Source organism: Triticum aestivum, chromosome 6D (genome assembly GCF_018294505.1).
Source record: "Triticum aestivum cultivar Chinese Spring chromosome 6D, IWGSC CS RefSeq v2.1, whole genome shotgun sequence".
Taxonomy (NCBI): Eukaryota; Viridiplantae; Streptophyta; class Magnoliopsida; order Poales; family Poaceae; genus Triticum; species Triticum aestivum.
This window is the reverse complement of record NC_057811.1, coordinates 99,350,040-99,369,601: the sequence shown is the minus strand read 5'-3', so window position 1 is coordinate 99,369,601 and position 19,562 is coordinate 99,350,040. Positions and strand designations below refer to the sequence as shown.

At 41.2% G+C, this 19,562-nt stretch overlaps 1 protein-coding gene across 1 annotated transcript; it reads left to right on the top strand.

Annotated features, from left to right (window-relative positions):
• Nucleotides 1-754: 754 nt before the first annotated feature.
• LOC123141214 (stress response protein NST1) lies at nt 755-2,709 on the top strand. The gene is made up of 2 exons (XM_044560417.1): nt 755-945; nt 1,375-2,709. The coding sequence occupies exons 1-2, from the start codon at nt 925-927 to the stop codon at nt 2,452-2,454; spliced, it is 1,101 nt and encodes a 366-aa protein (XP_044416352.1). The 5' UTR covers nt 755-924; the 3' UTR covers nt 2,455-2,709.
• The last annotated feature ends 16,853 nt before the right edge of the window (nt 2,710-19,562 follow it).

The following is a 19,562-nucleotide window of genomic DNA, read 5'->3' as shown; positions in this document are numbered from 1 at the left end:
TTGGGGATCTGTGGAGCATGGACGGAGTGCCATATATAGGAGGGTTTAAGGGTAGGAGGATGTGAGGGGTCGGAGGAAAACGACGGTAGGGTTTGAAGGGAAAAAACAAAGATCGAATAATCAAGGAAACTTCCAAACAACTGAAGCGGGCAATTTGGTTGGACGGCTCGTACAGTGTAGATATGGCAAACTGGTGTAGATATGGCCTCTTTTCATGAAAGGAAACCCATTGGTTTAGATCTTAGGTTGGGTGTTTTCCTATTGAATAGGGAACCCGCCGGTTTAGATGTTCGGTGTTTTTTTGGCGAGAGATCTTAGGTTGGGCGTATTTTATGAGAGAGAGAGAGAGAGAGAGAGAGAGAGAGAGACTATTTAATGAATGATTTGATACTCCTCTGTGTTCAACTGACCGAGATGCTTGTATAGCGGCTTCGACTTGTAACCTATCTTCTCGAACTATTTGATATAAATCCATGAGAGAGTTTGCGAATTTTACTTCCTGACCAATGAAAGAAATTTATAGTGATATCACCTTCATATCTAAATTAGACTTTAAAATATGTTAATTCCCTAAACACACAATATTACAAATGCGTAGGTGTGAGAGGCACATAAAATACGGCTCCTAAAATTCCTCCAAGCCATGTGATTCTGGACATGAGCACTTGAGGCCATGCATGAACTTTTCCACAACTTACTCGGTTTCCTCTCTAACAATAGACCCCAAGACGGTTTTAACTGTTGCATTCGCCCTCTTCCTAGCGCACGCTCCTCCGTTGTCATCTCCTCCAATCCTTCACCGTGCAATTTTTAGGCCACTTGGGGCCTTCATATGGGGCCCTTTGTCTCCTCCCTACCTCTTAGCGCGGCGCCACATTTATAGCTAAAAATCCATCGCGTCGCCCTCTCCGCCTCCTCTAAGAAATGAAGTCGTATAGTCTTCAGGTAAATTTACTTACAATTTATGATGTTCCGAGTAACAATGTCCTCCTTGGACATGTTGTCGGTTATTTGGCCCGGTTGAAACACATAATCGAGTTTCCATGTGTTGAAAAATAATAATTCATACTCTGCAGTATCAGTTCTTTTGATTAGACATGTTTCAAATCCAATTTAAGTTCTGATGGAATTTAATTACAAACAACTCCAAAATACACGCTCAAAAATACAAGTAACATTTACATCCTGGACCCCTGGTCCTTACTTAGTTCCCAATCTTCCTAGAATTGGTTTTCCTATTATATATACCATAATTTTCGGAGCTCCGTTGGATGTAATTATTGGACGCCTTGTTCGTAGCTAGGGTTGTTCTCGATTTGACCTAACACCGCCACGTCTTACGGTTGTCCTTTGCGGATCTATATGCCAATGCAGCGTAGGGCCTCACCGGCGGCAGGCGGCGCGCCAGCGCTCCAGCGGAGCGCGAGCGCGAGGATGGCGCCCTCCCCGTCGCCACTCAGCGTCTCCTCCTCCTCCTCCCAGTACCAGTCGGCGCGCGCCTCGACGTCCACGGCCAACGCGCCGGCGTTCACACGCCACAAGGCGCCGTCCATCAACTGCATGGCGGCCACGTCCACCGACACGCCGCCGGCCACCCCCAGGGGCACCAAGAAGCAGCAGCCCAAGTCGGCGTCGTACTCGTCGATGTTCTCCCCGAGGAAGCTCATGCAGCGGGCCTCCCGCGCCTTCCGCGGCGGCAGGTCGTCCCGGCGCAAGAAGAACCTGGCGGCGGCGGCGGACGTCGGCGAAGTGGACAGCCCCGGGTCGGTCGCCAGCAAGGGGTCCGACGCTGAGAGCAGCGTCTTTTCCATGGACGATCAGATCATCGACGACGTCGTCGACGCCGGAGCCGCCTCCAAGCAGGAGGAGATCGTGCCGGAGAAGATCATACACGAGGCGAACCCGCCGTCGCCCGTGATCCATCAGCTGGCGCCCGTGGCAGAGGAACAGGACGAGGGGCACAATAACTCGCCGAAGAAGGAGGACGCCGCCGTCGCTGAGAAGGAGAAGGAGGACGCCGCTGCCGCTGAAAAGGAGATGGAGGACGTCGTCGCTGAGAAGGAGAAGGAGGACGCCGCCGCTGAGATGGAGATGGAGAAGGAGAAGCCCGAGAAGGAGGCTCCTCCTGCTCCGGAGGACACCGTCGCCGAAGTGGACAAGATCGCGGTGGCCAAGAAGCTGCAGCGCGAGGATGACATCAAGGCGGAGGTGGTGAGGAGGTTCCAGGGCTGCCGGGTGAGGACGTCGACGGGGAAGCGGTCGTTCGATGCTGAGACGCCGCGGCGGCGGGAGTCGGCACGCAGCAACGAGGCGGTCGAGGAGGCGCGGATCAAGCTGCTGGAGCTGCGGCAGGTGAACAAGGTGAAGGCGCTCGTCGGCGCCTTCGAGACCGTCATGGACGACAACCAAAGCCCCGCCACCGCCCGCAAGCCGCGGCTCAACCTCCACGCCTGAACTACGAGTACATTCCACCAGCATGAAGCTCGATCGCGTGCGCCTCCTCCTTTATCCCGGCTACTCTTTAATCACCCATCAACCCAATTTGTCGTCGTCGCACACTTATCTATAATTACGGTATCGCTTATATTTTGCAAGGAGGAAGATGATGGAGGGGTTATCATGATGTAATAATAATAATGATCATGGAGGAAGATGGTGTATTTCACTTTATATACTATCATCTACACGATCAATCGATTTCTCCTACTAGCTTTGCGTTTCACCTTTTCTTTTGGGAATTTTGTGTGTTTTACTCCCGCATATGCTAATGATGGACAAATTCAAGAAAAAAAAACAACCAATTAGCTAAAGAATATGCCTTATAAAAAAACTAAGAAGCACAATTCCGACTCTTCTAATTTTCTGAAGGCATAGATTGAATGAAAAATCAGTTGAAAAACATGTACTCCCTGGGCTTGAAACTCTGAGTAACGATTTCAGGCAATCGATTTGGCATGTGGCATCAATTTTGACTCGGTCTTCTCTCGGTTTTTATTTTTAAGGGATGAACATGACTTTATTCATCAAATACCACAGTTTGTGGGATACATAAGGGATCATCGGGTTGAATAAGCCACATGCAATGCCCCTGAACTAAATTTAGGGAAAACTTTGCTAAGCTATGAGAATCATTGTTAGAACGACGACCTTCATGTAGCATCGATTTTGGGGAGCTCCCGTTTGGAGAGCTCCTGTTCGGCGCCTTAAGCGCCCGAACAGGTAGCTGGCGCCCGCACGCCCCACCGCATGGGCCGGCCCAGCAAGCTGCAAAAAAGCAATTCGTGCAGGAAAGGAAAAAGCGAGAGAATCGAGGTTCGAACTGCGACAACCAATGTGAATGCCTACAAGCGTTACTGCTGGGACACGCTCAGTTACTTGATTACTAGTGGAACAAAATCTCTTTTGGCCACTCATTCAGTACAAACCTTCAAACATATATACAAGTATTATATATCCACTATACTAATTTGAATAAAGAAAACATAAATTTGAAAAAGCATTCATAAAAACCGTGAATTGAAAGAAATCAAATATTTTCAAAAAGGTTTGTACCAATGGGAAAAAATTCGCAAAAAGGAAAATTTTCATGAATTTTAAAAAAGTTCATCGAATTTGACAAAAGTTCATCAAATTTGAAAAAAAGCTCATTGAATCTGATTAAAGTTCATCCAATTTGAAAAAAGTTCATCAAAATTTTTAAAAGGTTCATCAAATTGGAAAAAAAGTTCATCGAATCTGAAAAAAAGTTCATCAATTTGAAAAAAAGTTCATCGATTTGAAAAAGTTCATCGGATTTTGAAAAAAGTTCATCGAATCTGAAAAAAGTTCATCGAAATTTAAAAAAGTTCATCGGATCTGAAAAAAGTTCACAAAATTATAAAAAGGTTCATTATTTTTGAAAAAATGTTCATTGATTTTGAAAAAAGTTCATAAATTCTGAAAAAAGTTCACAAAAAATTGAAGAAAGTTCATCGATTTTGAAAAAAAATTCACAGAAAACTGAAAAAAGTTCACTAATTTTGAAAAAAAGTTCATCAATTTTGAAAAGGTTCACGAATTTAAGAAAAGAAGAAAGAAAAATGAAAAAGGAAAGGAACGAAACTAGAAATAAAATAAAAGCGAGAAGTTATCAAACAAGGTCGTTGTGGCCTCGTGGTTAGTCGACTTACTTGAGTATAAGAGGTCCCTGGTTCGAGTCACCACGCCCGTGTTTTTGCAGAAATTGCAGTTTTAACACACACAAAAAAAATCTAAAATGGGATGGCCCAGGTCGGAGTTGGGGGTGTGCGCCGGTTTGCGATTAACCCAGTAACGGGCGCAGCGGGCGCCAAATAGGAAACAGCTCCCGTTTGGCGCCTTAAGCATAGCTGGCTCCCACGCGCCCCACCACATGGGCCGGCCCAGGAGACCTGCAGAAAAGAAAAAGCAAACCGCGAAGAAAAGAGTGTAAGATTAATCGAGAGAAGTGGGATTCCGAACACAAAAGTAAATGCCCACAAGCGTTAACCAATAGGACATGCTCAGTTTGTTGATTACTAATGGAAACATATCTCATTTGACCATTCATTAAGTACAAAAATTAAACATATACTAGTATTATATACTCATCATAATTATATTTGAAAAAAGAAAACATAAATTTGAAAAGCATTCACAAAAAACACGAATTGAAAGAAATAAAAAAATCAAAAAGGTTTGTACCAATTGAAAAAAATCGCAAAAATGGGAAAAGTTCATCAATTTTTTTGAAAAATCAAAATTTCGAAACACTTTATTGAATTTAAAAAATTCATCCAATATAAAAAAATTCATCAAATTTGAAAAAAAAAATCATCGATTCTGAAATAAGTTCATCAATAATGAAGAAAAACTCATTGATTTTGAAAAAAGTTCACCAACTTTGGGGAAAAAATCATGAATTAGAAAAGTACTTCATTGATTTTTTAAAAAAGTTCATCAACATTGGAAAATTTTCATCAAATTTGAAAAAACATTCATCGATTTTGAAAAAATGTTCATCGAGTTCGAAAAAATGTTCGTCGATTTCTAAAAAACATTCATCGATCTTGAAGAAATGTTCATTGATTTTTTTTTCAAAAAATCACGAATTTGAACAAAAAGTTCACGCATTTAGAAAAAATAAAAATATTGAGAAAAAGCTGAACAAAACAATTCTGAGAAAAAAGAAAAAAAAAGGAAAAATAAAAAGAATAAAGTTCCGTAAACTACAGAGGATAAATGGGAAAGACAATGTGGGTCTGCGCAATCAATCGAGATGGCCTAGCGGTTACTACACTTTGCTCTGAATTAAAATGTCTATAGTTCGAACCCCTGCGATCGCCGAAATCACTAATTGAAGAGTACTCATTGCAAAGATCACTCCAATTCCCCTGGTTGCGACAAGTGGTGCACATACAGCGCGCCACTTGTCTCAACCTGTGAGTTTTCCCTTTTTTCGTAGATCCGTTGATTCAAAACGTTTTAGCTCTCAAACCGTGCGTCCAAATCTCGAACCGCTTTCACCGTTGGATTCCTCGCGTCGAGATCTTCAAAACTAAATCCCATATTGATAGGTTTTGACGAACTTTTTTTAAGAAAAAAACCGGACGAAAAAACCGAACCGGGAGCACGGGTTTTTTCCCTTTCCGAAAGAGGCACGCCCGTGCCTCTCACGAAATCACAACCGTGCCTCTCGCGGAAGGAAAAAAAAGAGATAACAAGTTTTTTTTATTTTCGAGGAGGCACGGCCGTGACTCTCGTGAAAGCACAACCGTGCCTCTTGCAGAAGCAAAACCATGACTCTCGTGAAAGAAAAAAAAGAGAGCAGAAAACACGTTTTTCCCTTTCCGAGAGGCACAGCCGTGACTCTCGCGAAAGCACAACCGTGCCTCTCGCGGAAGCAAAACCGTGACTCTCACGAAAGGAAAAAAAAAACAGAAAACGCGTTTTTTTCTTTTCCGAGAGGCACGGCCGTGGCTCTCACGAAAGCACACCCGTGCCTCTCGCGGAAGCAAAACCGTGACTCTCGCGAAAGAATAAAAAAACAGAAAATGCGTTTTTTTCCTTTTCCGAGAGGCACGGCCATGACTCTCGTGAAAGCAAAACCGTGCCTCTCGCGGAAGCAAAACCGTGACTCTCGCGAAAGGAAAAAAAAGAAAAAATCATTTTTTCGCGCAATTTTTTTTGATTGAAAAGCTAAGGAAGACCGGTGAAAACCAAAATATCGAAAAAACCAAAAAAACCATTTAAAAAGCCGAAAACGCGTGCGAAAAAAAAACAAAATCCGAAGGAAGCGCCCAGAGCACGACACGTGACGAATGGCTGAGGGCGCGCCAAGTGATGCTGATCGTTACGAGGCTCCCGAAGGAGCGCTCGTTAACTAGTTGCTCTCTGCTATTGCACCTTTTTTTGAATTTTAACATGAAAGAAAGAAATAGTTAAACAGGTCGGCCCAGTCGCGGGAGGGGGCGTTTGCTGCAGGCGCGCGTTAGCAATATAGCAGGCAACTGCAGTGTCAAATAGGAAATGCCTCGATTTTGATTCGGTCTTCCCAAGGTTGGTGTTCCATTCTTCCATCTGTTAATTGGGCTTGTTGATCTAGTCGTTTTATGGGCCTTTTTAATCAGCATTGGGAGGCACGGGCCTGGGCTATTAGTGAGTGGGATGGGATGACTCATTTGGTCGATGTTTTTCATGGTCAAAGGCAGAGTGGCGACTGGGAGCGACCGCTGATGTTTGAGCTTTCTCCGCACTGTTGTGGTGTCTTTGGGCTGCAGTATGAAACGTGCATGACCTCGAGACACAAGCACCGGCCGAGGAAGAGACATGTCCTGAGAGCGCTGCTGGGTCGCCATCGCCACACATCAAATTAAGACTCCCACCGTTGAGCAACCACACTGCCTCCAGCAACTGCAAACTCCGGCCGCCACCTGCGAGGAGAATGGTCACCAAGTGAAACTTTTTTTGCGGGGTAAATGGAAGTTTTATTGCACAGAAATAGGGTTACAGTCAAGTAGCAAAAGATCCTCAATACATGGAGGTCCACGATGTAGCCATACAGCAGTACTACACTTAGTTCGATTATAACCAGCCAAACGATCTTCTACCTTATTTTGTTCACGACTAATTTTTTGGGGAATAAACTCCCTGTCAAGCATCAAGAATTTAATCTCAGCAAGTAAATGACCAATTGGTGAGCGATCCAAACAATCACCCATGAGAGATGCCAGTGCTGTCGATGAATCAGACAGCCCAATGATTGAGCCCTCCGAGTGTTGCTTTGCCAATGCCATGCCTTGCATCAACGCATGAATCTCAGCCTCCAGAGCATCATTACAGTTGAATAAAACCCGGTATGCTGCAAAGATAACACTCCCATCCTGTCTCCTTAGGATCATACCTGCGGCCGCCGAACCATCGCCGGCTGAAAAAGCTCCATCCACCAAAAGAGCCACCTGATCCACGAGAGGTGGTGGCCATGGAGGGGAAGGAGTTGACACCTTGATCACCTGTGAGGGAATCAAATCTTCGCAAGACATTTTCCCTTTAATAATTTCATTAGTAGTGTCTACCCTTGATAGCCGCAACGAAGTGAAGTAATGATACGTCTTCAACCTATCTATAATTTTTGATTGCCCCATGCTATTATATATTCTGTTTTGGATGTTTAATGGGCTTTATTATACACTTTTATATTATTTTTGGGACTAACCTACTAACCCAAGGCCCAGTGCAAATTGCTGTTTTTTTGCCTATTTCAGTGTTTTGCAGAAAAGGAATACCAAACGGAGTCCAAACGGAATGAAACCTTCGGGAGAGTTATTTTTGGAACAAACGTGATCTAGAGGACTTGGAGTGGACGTCAAGAAACGAACGAGGAGGCCACGAGGCAGGGAGGAGCGCCTGCCCCCCGGGCGTGCCCCCACCCTCGTGGGCCCCTCGTGGCTCCACCGACCTACTTCTTCCTCCTATATATACCTACGTACCCCGAAACCATCCAGGAGCACCACGAAACCCTATTTCCACCGCTGCAACCTTCTGTACCCGTGAGATCCCATCTTGGCGCCTTTTCCGGCGCTCCGCCGGAGGGGGAATCGATCACGGAGGGCTTCTACGTACATCAACACCATAGCCTCTCCGATGATGTGTGAGTAGTTTACCATAGACCTTCGGGTCCATAGTTATTAGCTAGATGGCTTCTTCTCTCTCTTTGGATCCCAATACAAAGTTCTTCTCGATCTTCTTGGAGATCTATTCGATGTAACTCCTTTTGTGGTGTGTTTGTCGAGATCCGATGAATTGTGGGTTTATGATCAAGATTATCTATGAACAATATTTGAATCTTCTCCGAATTCTTTTATGTATGATTGGTTATCTTTGCAAGTCTCTTCGAATTATCAGTTTGGTTTGGCCTACTAGATCGATCTTTCTTGCAATGGGAGAAGTGCTTAGCTTTGGGTTCAATCTTGCGTTGCTCGATCCCAGTGACAGCAGGGGAAACGACACGTATTGTATTGTTGCCATCGATGATAAAAAGATGGGGTTTATATCATATTGTTTGAGTTTATCCCTCTACATCATGTCATCTTGCCTAATGCGTTACTCTGTTCTTATGAACTTAATACTCTAGATGCATGCTGGATAGCGGTCGATGTGTGGAGTAATAGTAGTAGATGCAGGCAGGAGTCGGTCTACTTGTTGCGGACGTGATGCCTATATACATGATCATGCCTAGATATTCTCATAATTATGCACTTTTCTATCAATTGCCCGACAGTAATTTGTTCACCCACCGTAATACTTATGCTATCTTGAGTGAAGCCACTAGTGATACCTATGGCCCCCGGGTCTAATTTCCATCATATTAATCTTCCGTCAACTAGCTATTTCTGTCGCTGTTTATTTTGCAATCTTTACTTTTAATCTTTATCATAAAAATACCAAAAATATTATCTTATCATCTCTATCAGATCTCATTTTTGCAAGTGGCCATGAAGGGATTGACAACCCCTTTACCGCGTTGGTTGCAAGGTTCTTATTTGTTTGTGTAGGTACGAGGGACTTGCGTGTGGCCTCCTACTAGATTGATACCTTGGTTCTCAAAAACTGAGGAAAATACTTACGCTACTTTGCTGCATCACCCTTTCCTCTTCAAGGGAAAACCAACGCATGCTCAAGAGGTAGCAAGAAGGATTTCTGGCGCCGTTGCCGGGGAGTCTACGCACAAGTCAAGGCATACCAAGTACCCATCACAAAATTTTACCCCTCGCATTACATTATTTGCCATTTGCCTCTCGTTTTCCTCCCCCCACTTCACCCTTGCCGTTTTATTCGCCCTCTCTTTCCGTTCGCCTCTTTTTCGCTTGCTTCTTGTGTGATCGTTCTCTGTGCTGCCGTTATGTCTGAAACTGGGGAGGTTATCGTTGATAAGGATAAGAATATGGAAAACTTTGATGTTTTTTATGATCCTCTTGAAGATCCTACTATTTTACACTCTAAAAAGTTTTGAATTGGTAGCGGTAATATTATTGGGAAAGGAGTTATTCAAGATTTCTTTACTTGTGCCGGTACCCTACCCTCTATGGGAGGGTCTATTCTTCATAGAACTAGTAGTCTTGCGGATGCTATATCTTTGCTCGTAGTTGAACTTGAAAGACATTTATCCATTTGCATCCTTGCATACAAAGGATTTTTCAAGAGTTTTCCAATATCGAGCATTCTTCTGTTAAGCGAGCGGCTACTATCTTTTTGGCACATGAGTTCAGATTTATAATGAATGAGGCCAATGAAATTTTTGCACATTATAGGGTGGACGCTGGTCGTCCTCCCATAGAGGCTGTCCTTTTTAATCAAGAAGACTTAATGCGCTTACGATCCTTAGATCATGTTGCTTACAATGAAAACCTTAGAAAAAAGGTTCCTACCGATGTTCTAGTTGATAGAATTTCTGAACTTCATGATGACTTTGCTAAAGAGAACAACGGGTTAGGTTTTTCTCTTGAACAAAGGCTCCTGACTTATTGCCAAAAGAATGCTTATAATGATGAATTGGTTGTGCAATATAAGGGGCCAAAGGAGGAACCCATACCTCCCGAGCTTGATCTTGGGGACTTTTGTCCTATTAAATTTAGCCCTTTTGATTACTTTTGTTTGCCACAAAGAAAACTTGCTGCTGAATGTAGGGAATATGAGATGAGTTTTCGTGATTTACCTTACCATCATTATGGCAATACCTAGATCTATCCTTGCCTTTATGCCTAGCTAGGGGCGTTAAACGATAGCGCTTGTTGGGAGGCAACCCAATTTTATTTTTGTTTCTTGCTTTTTAGTTCTGTTTAGGAATAAATCTTTCATCTAGCCTCTGGTTAGATATGTTTTTATGTTTTAACTAGTGTTTGTGCCAAGTAGAACCTTTGGGAAGACTTGGGTGAAGTCTTTTTGATCTTGTTGTAAAAAACAGAAACTTTAGCGCTCACGAGATTAGCTACAACTTTTTACTAAAGAGTGATATTTAGTTGATTCTTTTTGTAGATGATTAATAGATAAATTCCTCACGTCCAGCAATTTATTTTAGAATTTTTGGATTTTCAGAAGTTTGCGTTAGATACATATTACTACAGACTGTTATGTTTTTGACAGATTCTATTTTTCTTGTTGTTTGCTTATTTTGATGAATCTATGGCTAGTATCGGAGGTTATGAACCATAGAGAAGTTGGAATACAGTAGGTTTAACACCAATATAAATAAATAATGAGTTCATTACAGTACCTTGAAGTGGTGTTTTGTTTTCTTTTGCTAACGGAGCTCACGAGATTTTCTGTTAAGTTTTGTGTTGTGAAGTTTTCAAGTTTTGGCTAAAGATTTGATGGATTATGGAACAAGGAGTGGCAAGAGCCTAAGCTTGGTGATGCCCAAGGAACCCCAAGGTAAAATCCAAGGACAACCAAAAAGCCTAAGCTTGGGGATGCCCCGGAAGGCATCCCCTCTTTTGTCTTCGTCCATCGGTAACTTTACTTGGAGCTATATTTTTATTCACCACATGATATGTGTTTTGCTTGGAGCGTCTTGCATGATTTGAGTCTTTGCTTTTAGTTCACCACAATAATCCTTGCTGTACACACCTTTTGGGAGAGACACACATTAGTCGGAATTTATTAGAATACTCTATGTGCTTCACTTATATCTTTTGAGCTAGAAAATTTTGCTGTAGTGCTTCACTTATATCTTTTAGAGCACGGCGGTGGTTTTATTTTATAGAAATAACTGATCTCTCATGCTTCACTTATATTATTTTGAGAGTCTTTTAGAACAGCATGGTAATTTGCTTTGGTTGAAATTTTAGTCCTAAAGTAATGAGCATCCAAGATAGGTATAATAAAAACTATCATACAAAAAGTGCATCGAATACTATGAGAAGTTTGATACTTGATAATTGTTTTGAGATATGAAGATGGTGATATTAGAGTCATGCTAGTTGAGTAGTTGTGTATTTGAGAGATACTTGTGTTAAAGTTTGTGATTCCCGTAGCATGCACATATGATGAACCGTTATGTGATGAAGTCAGAGCATGATTTATTTATTGATTGTCTTCCTTATGAGTGGCGGTCGGGGACGAGCGATGGTCTTTTCTTGCCAATCTATCCCCCTAGAAGCATGCACGTAGTACTTTGTTTTGATAACTAATAGATTTTTGCAATAAGTATGTGAGTTCTTTATGACTAATGTTGAGTTCATGGATTATACGCACTCTCACCCTTCCACCATTACTAGCCTCTCTAATACCGCGCACCTTTCGCCGGTATCATACACCCACCATATACCTTCCTCAAAACAGCCACCATACCTACCTATTATGGCATTTTCATAGTCATTCCGAGATATATTGCCATGCAACTTACCACCGTTCCGTTTATTATGACACGCTTCATCATTGTCATATTGCTTTGCATGATCATGTAGTTGACATCGTATTTGTGGCAAAGCCACCATTCATAATTCTTTCATACATGTCACTCTTGATTCATTGCATATCCCGGTACCCCGCCGGAGGCATTCACATAGAGTCATATTTTGTTCTAAGTATTGAGTTGTAATTTTTGAGTTGTAAGTAAATAAAAGTGTGATGATCATCATTATTAGAGCATTGTCCCATATGAGGAAAGGATGATGGAGACTATGATCCCCCCACAAGTCGGGATGAGACTCCGGACTAAAAACTAAAAAAAAGAGAAATAAAAGAGGCCATTAAAAAAAGAGAAGAAGGCCCAAACAAAAAAAATGAGAGAAAAAGAGAGAAGGGACAATGCTACTATCCTCTTACCACACTTGTGCGTCAAAGTAGCACCATGATCTTTATGATGGAGAGTCTCCTATGTTGTCACTTCCATATACTAGTGGGAATTTTACATTATGGAACTTGGCTTGTATATTCCAACGATGGGCTTCCTCAAAATGCCCTAGGTCTTCGTGAGCAAGCGAGTTGGATGCACACCCAGTTAGTTTCTTTTGTTGAGCTTTCATACACTTATAGCTCTAGTGCATCCGTTGCATGGCAATCCCTACTCACTCACATTGATATCTATTAATGGGCATCTCCATAGCCCGTTGATACGCCTAGTTGATGTGAGACTATCTTCCTTTTTTGTCTTCTCCACAACCACCATTCTATTCCACCTATAGCGCTATGTCCATGGCTCACGCTCATGTATTGTGTGAAGATTGAAAAAGTTTGAGAACATCAAAAGTATGAAACAATTGATTGGCTTGTCATCGGGGTTGTGCATGATTTAAATACTTTGTGTGGTGAAGATAGAGCATAGCCAGACTATATGATTTTGTAGGGATAACTTTCTTTGTCCATGTTATTTTGAGAAGACATGATTGCTTTGTTAGTATGCTTGAAGTATTATTATTTTTATGTCAATATTAATCTTTTATCTTGAATCTTTCGGATCTGAACATTCATGCCACAATAAAGAAAATTACATTGAGAATATGTTAAGTAGCATTCCACATCAAAAATTCTGTTTTTATCATTTACCTACTCGAGGACGAGTAGGAATTAAGGTTGGGGATGCTTGATACGTCTCCAACGTATCTATAATTTTTGATTGCTCCATGCTATTATATATTCGGTTTTGGATGTTTAATGGGCTCTATTATACACTTTTATATTATTTTTGGGACTAACCTACTAACCCAAGGCCAAGTGCAAATTGCTGTTTTTTTTGCCTATTTCAGTGTTTCGCAGAAAAGGAATACCTAACGGAGTCCAAACGGAATGAAACCTCCGGGAGAGTTATTTTTGGAACAAACGTGATCCAGAGGACTTGGAGTGGACGTCAAGAAACGAACGAGGAGGCCACGAGGCAGGGAGGCGCGCCTGCCCCCTGGGCGAGCCCCCCACCCTCATGGGCCCCTCGTGGCTCCACCGACCTACTTCTTCCTCCTATATATACCTACGTACTGATACGTCCAGTTTGCATCATGCTTTTATATTGATATTTATTACATTATGGGCTGTTATTACACATTATGTCACAATACTTATGCCTATTTTCTCTTATTTTACAAGGTTTACATAAAGAGGGAGAATGCCGACAGCTGGAATTCTGGGCTGGAAAAGGAGCAAATATTAGAGACCTATTCTGCGCAACTCCAAAAGTCCTGAAACTTCACGGAAGTTATTTTTGGAAATAATAAAAAATACTGAGCGAAGAAAATACCAGAGGGGACCCACACCCTGGGCACGAGGGTGGGGGCGCGCCCTACCCCCCTGGGCGCGCCCCCCTGCCTCGTGAGCCCCCTGGTGGCCCTCCGGTGCCTATCTTCTGCTATATGAAATCTTTCGTCCGAGAAAAAATCATAAGCAAGCTTTCGGGACGAGACTCCGCCGCCATGAGGCGGAACCTTGGCGGAACCAATCTAGGGCTCGGGCGAAGCTGTTCTGCCGAGAACACTTCCCTCCGAGAGGGGGAAATCATCGCCATCATCATCACCAACGCTCCTCTCATCGGGAGGGGGCCAATCTCCATCAACATCTTCACCAGCACCATATCCTCTCAAACCCTAGTTCATCTCTTGTATCCAATTCTTGTCTCTAAGTCTGAGATTGGTACCTGTAGGTTGCTAGTAGTGTTGATTACTCCTTGTAGTTGATGCTAGTTGGTTTATTTGGTGGAAGATCATATGTTCAGATCCATTATGCATATTAATACCCCTCTGATTATGAACATGAATATGCTTTGTGAGTAGTTACGTTTGTTCCTGAGGACATGGGAGAAGTCTTGCTATTAGTAGTCATATGAATTTGGTATTCGTTCGATATTTTGATGAGATGTATGTTGTCTCTCCTCTAGTGGTGTTATGTGAATGTCGACTACATGACACTTCACCATTGTTTGGGACTAGAGGAAGGCATTGGGAAGTAATAAGTAGATGATGGGTTGCTAGAGTGACAGAAGCTTAAACCCTAGTTTATGCGTTGCTTCGTAAGGGGCTGGTTTGGATCCACATGTTTCATGCTATGGTTAGGTTTACCTTAATACTTCTTTTGTAGTTGCGGATGCCTGCAATAGGGGTTAATCATAAGTGGGATTCTTGTCCAAGTAAGGACAGCACCCAAGCACTGGTCCACCCACATATCAAATTATCAAAGTACCGAACGAGAATCATATGAACGTGATGAAAACTAGCTTGACAATAATTCCCATGTGTCATCGGGAGCGCTTTTCTCTATATAAGAATTTGTCCAGGCTTGTCCTTTGCCACAAAAAGTATTGGGCCACCTTGCTGCACTTTGTTTACTTTTGTTACTTGTTACTCGTTACGAATTATCTTATCACAAAACTATCTGTTACTGATAATTTCAGTGCTTACAGAGAATACCTTGCTGAAAATCGCTTATCTTTTCCTTCTGCTCCTCGTTGGGTTCGACACTCTTACTTATCTAAAGGACTATAATAGATCCCCTATACTTGTGGGTCATCAAGACTCTTTTCTGGCGCCGTTGGCGGGGAGTGAAGCGCCTTTGGTAGGTGGAATTTGGTAAGGAAAAATTTATATAGTGTGCTGAAATTTACTGTCACTTGTTACTATGGAAAGTAATCCTCTGAGGGGCTTGTTCGGGGTATCTTCACCTCGACCAGTAGAGCAAGAGTTGCTCCTCAACCTATTGAACCTACAGAAAATGAAAATGTCTACTTTGAAATTCCTTCGGGTATGATAGAAAAACTGCTAGCTAATCCTTTTGCAGGAGACGGAACATTACATCCTGATGAGCACCTAATCTATGTGGATGAAGTTTGTGGATTATTTAAGCTTGCAGGTATGCCCGATGATGTTATCAAGAAGAAGGTCTTCCCTTTATCTTTGAAGGGAGATGCATTGACATGGTATAGGCTATGTGATGATATGGGATCATGGAACTACAAACGATTGAAATTGGAATTTCATCAGAAGTATTATCCTATGCATCTTGTTCATCGTGATCGTAATTATATATATAATTTTTGGCCTCGCGAAGAAGAAAGCATCGCTCAAGCTTGGGGGAGGCTTAAGTCAATGTTATATTCATGCCCCAATCATGAGCTCTCAAGAGAAATGATTATTCAAAATTTTTATGCTCGGCCTTCTGACAACGATCGCACCATGCTCGATACTTCTTGTACTGGTTCTTTTATGATGAAGACTATTGAATTCAAATGGAATTTATTGGAAACAATTAAATGCAACTCTGAAGATTGGGATCTCGACGAGGGTAAGGAGTCAGGTATAACACCTAAGTTTGATTGTGTTGAATCTTTTATGGATACCGATGTTTTCCGTGAATTTAGCACTAAATATGGACTTGACTCTGAGATAGTAGCTTCTTTGTGTGAATCATTTGCTACTCATGTTGATCTCCCTAAGGAGAAGTGGTTTAAATATCATCCTCCCATAGAAGTAAAAGTAGTTGAACCTATTAAAGTTGAAGAAAAGACTATCACTTTTAATGATCCTGTTATTCCTACTACTTATGTTTAGAAACCACCTTTTTCTGTTAGGATAAAGGATCATACTAAAGCTTCAACTGTGGTTCGTAAAAGCAATATTAGAACTTATACTCCTCCTGAACAGGTTAAAGTTGAACCTAATATTGCTATGGTTAAAGATCTCTTGGCTGATAATATTGATGGGCATGTTATTTACTTCTATGATCAGACTGCTAGAATTGCTAAACCCGATGCTAAAGATAAACATAGACCTATAGTAGGCATGTCTGTTATTTCTATTAAAATAGGAGATCATTGATATCATGGCTTGTGTGATATGGGCGCTAGTGCTAGTGCAATACCTATTGACTTATACAAATAAATTATGCATGATATTGCACCCGCTGAGTTAGAAGAAATTGATGTCACCATTAAGCTTGCCAATAGAGATACTATTTCACCAATTGGGATTGTTAGAGATGTTGAAGTCTTGTGTGGGAAAACTAAATATCCAGCTGATTTTCTTGTTCTTGGTTCCCCACAAGATAACTTTTATCCCATTATATTTGGTAGACCCTTCTTAAACACTGTTAATGCTAAGATAGACTGTGAAAAGGATGTTGTTACTATTGGTCTAGGTGATATGTCTCATGAGTTCAACTTTTCGAAATTTCGTAGACAACACCGTGAAGAGGAATTGCCTAGTAAGGATGAAATTATTGGTCTTGCTTCTATTGCTGTGCCTCCTAATGATCCTTTAGAACAATATTTGCTAGACCATGAAAATGATATGTTTATGAATGAAAGAAGGGAAATAGATGAAGTATTCTTTAAACAGGGACCTATTCTGAAACACAACTTGCCTGTTGAAATCCTAGGGGATCCTCCTCCACCCAAGGGTGATCCCGTGTTTGAAGTTAAACCATTGCCTGATACTCTTAAATATGCTTATCTTGATGAAAAGAAGATATATCCTGTTATTATTAGTGCTAACCTTTCAGAGAAGGAGGAAGAAAAATTATTGAAAACTCTGAAGAAGCACCGTGCTGCTATTGGATATACTCTTGATGATCTTAAGGGCATTAGTCCCACTCTATGTCAACACAAAATAAATTTGGAGAAAGATGCCAAACCAGTTATTGATCATCAACGACGGCTGAATCCTAAGATGAAAGAAGTGGTAAGAAAGGAAATACTAAAGCTCCTTGAGGCAGGTATAATCTATCCCGTTGCTGATAGTCAGTGGGTAAGTCCTGTCCATTGTGTCCCTAAGAAGGGAGGTATTACTGTCGTTCCTAATGATAAAGATGAATTGATTCCGCAAAGAATTATTACAGGTTATAGGATGGTAATTGATTTCCGCAAATTAAATAAAGCTACTAAAAAGATCATTACCCCTTGCCATTCATTGATCAAATGCTAGAAAGGTTATCCAAACACACACATTTTTGCTTTCTAGATGGTTATTCTGGTTTCTCTCAAATACCTGTGTCAGCTGATGATCAAGCAGAGACCACATTTACTTGCCTTTTTGGTACTTTTGCTTATAGACGTATGCCTTTTGGTTTATGTAATGCACCTGCTACCTTTCAAAGATGCATGATGGCTATATTCTCTGATTTTGTGAAAAGATTTGTGAGGTTTTCATGGACGATTTCTCCGTTTATGGATCCTCTTTTGATGATTGCTTGAGCAACCTTGATCGAGTTTTGCAGAGATGTGAAGAGACTAACCTTGTCTTGAATTGGGAGAAGTGCCACTTTATGGTTAATGAAGGTATTGTCTTGGGGCATAAAATTTCTGAAAGAGGTATTGAAGTTGATAAAGCTAAAGTTGATGCTATTGAAAAGATGCCGTGTCCCAAGGACATCAAAGGTATAAGAAGTTTCCTTGGTCATGCCGGTTTTTATAGGAGGTTCATTAAGGACTTCTCAAAAATTTCTCGGCCTCTGACTAATCTATTACAAAAAGATATACCATTTGTCTTCGATGATGATTGTGTAGAAGCATTTGAAATACTTAAGAAAGCATTGATTCTGCACCTATTGTTCAGCCACCTGATTGGAATTTACCTTTTGAAATTATGTGTGATGCTAGCGATTATGCTGTAGGTGCTGTTCTAGGGCAAAGAGTTGATAAGAAATTAAATGTTATTCAATATGCTAGTAAAACTCTAGACAATGCCCAGAGAAATTATGCTACTACTGAAAAGAATTCTTAGCAGTTGTATTTGCTTGTGATAAGTTCAGACCTTATATTGTTGATTCTAAAGTAACTATTCACACTGATCATGCTGCTATTAAATATCTTATGGAAAAGAAAGATGCTAAACCTAGACTTATTAGATGGGTTCTCTTGCTACAAGAATTTGATTTGCATATTATTGATAGAAAGGGAGCTGAGAACCCCGTTGCAGACAACTTGTCTAGGTTAGAAAATGTTCTTGATGACCCACTACCTATTGATGATAGCTTTCCTGATGAACAACTGAAATGTCATAAATGCTTCTCGTACTGCTCCATGGTATGCTGATTATGCTAATTACATTGTTGCTAAATTTATACCACCTAGTTTCACATACCAGCAAAAGAAAAAGTTTTTCTATGATTTAAGACATTACTTCTGGGATGACCCACATCTTTATAAAGAAGGAGTAGATGGTGTTATTAGACGTTGTGTACCTGAGCATGAACAGGAACAGATCCTACGCAAGTGTCACTCTGAGGCTTATGGAGGACACCACGCTGGAGACAGAACTGCACATAAGGTATTGCAATCTGGTTTTTATTGGCCTACTCTCTTCAAGGACGCCCGTAAGTTTGTCTTATCTTGTGATGAATGTCAAAGAATTGGTAATGTTAGTAGACGTCAAGAAATGCCTATGAATTATTCACTTGTTATTGAACCATTTGATGTTTGGGGCTTTGATTATATGGGACCGTTTCCTGCCTCTAATGGATATACACATATATTTTAGTTGCTGTTGATTACGTTACTAAGTGGGTAGAAGCTATTCCAACTAGTAGTGCTGATCATAACACTTCTATTAAGATGCTTAAAGAAGTTATTTTTCCGAGGTTTGGAGTCCCTAGATATTTAATGACTGATGGCGGTTCACATTTTATTCATGGTGCTTTTCGTAAAATGCTTGCTAAGTATGATGTTAATCATAGAATTGCATCTCCTTATCACCCACAGTCTAGTGGTCAAGTAGAATTGAGTAATAGAGAACTCAAATTAATTTTGCAAAAGACTGTTAATAGATCTAGAAAGAATTGGTCCAAGAAACTTGATGATGCATTATGGGCCTATAGAACTGCATATAAAAACCCTATGGGTATGTCTCCGTATAAAATGGTTTATGGAAAGCATGTCATTTACCTCTCGAACTAGAACATAAGGCATATTGGGCTATTAAAGAACTCAATTATGATTTCAAACTTGCCGGTGAGAAGAGGCTATTTGACATAAGCTCACTTGATGAATTGAGAACCCAAGCCTATGAGAATGCCAAGTTGTTTAAAGAAAAAGTTAAAAGATGGCATGACAAAAGGATACAAAAGCGTGAGTTTAATGTAGGTGATTATGT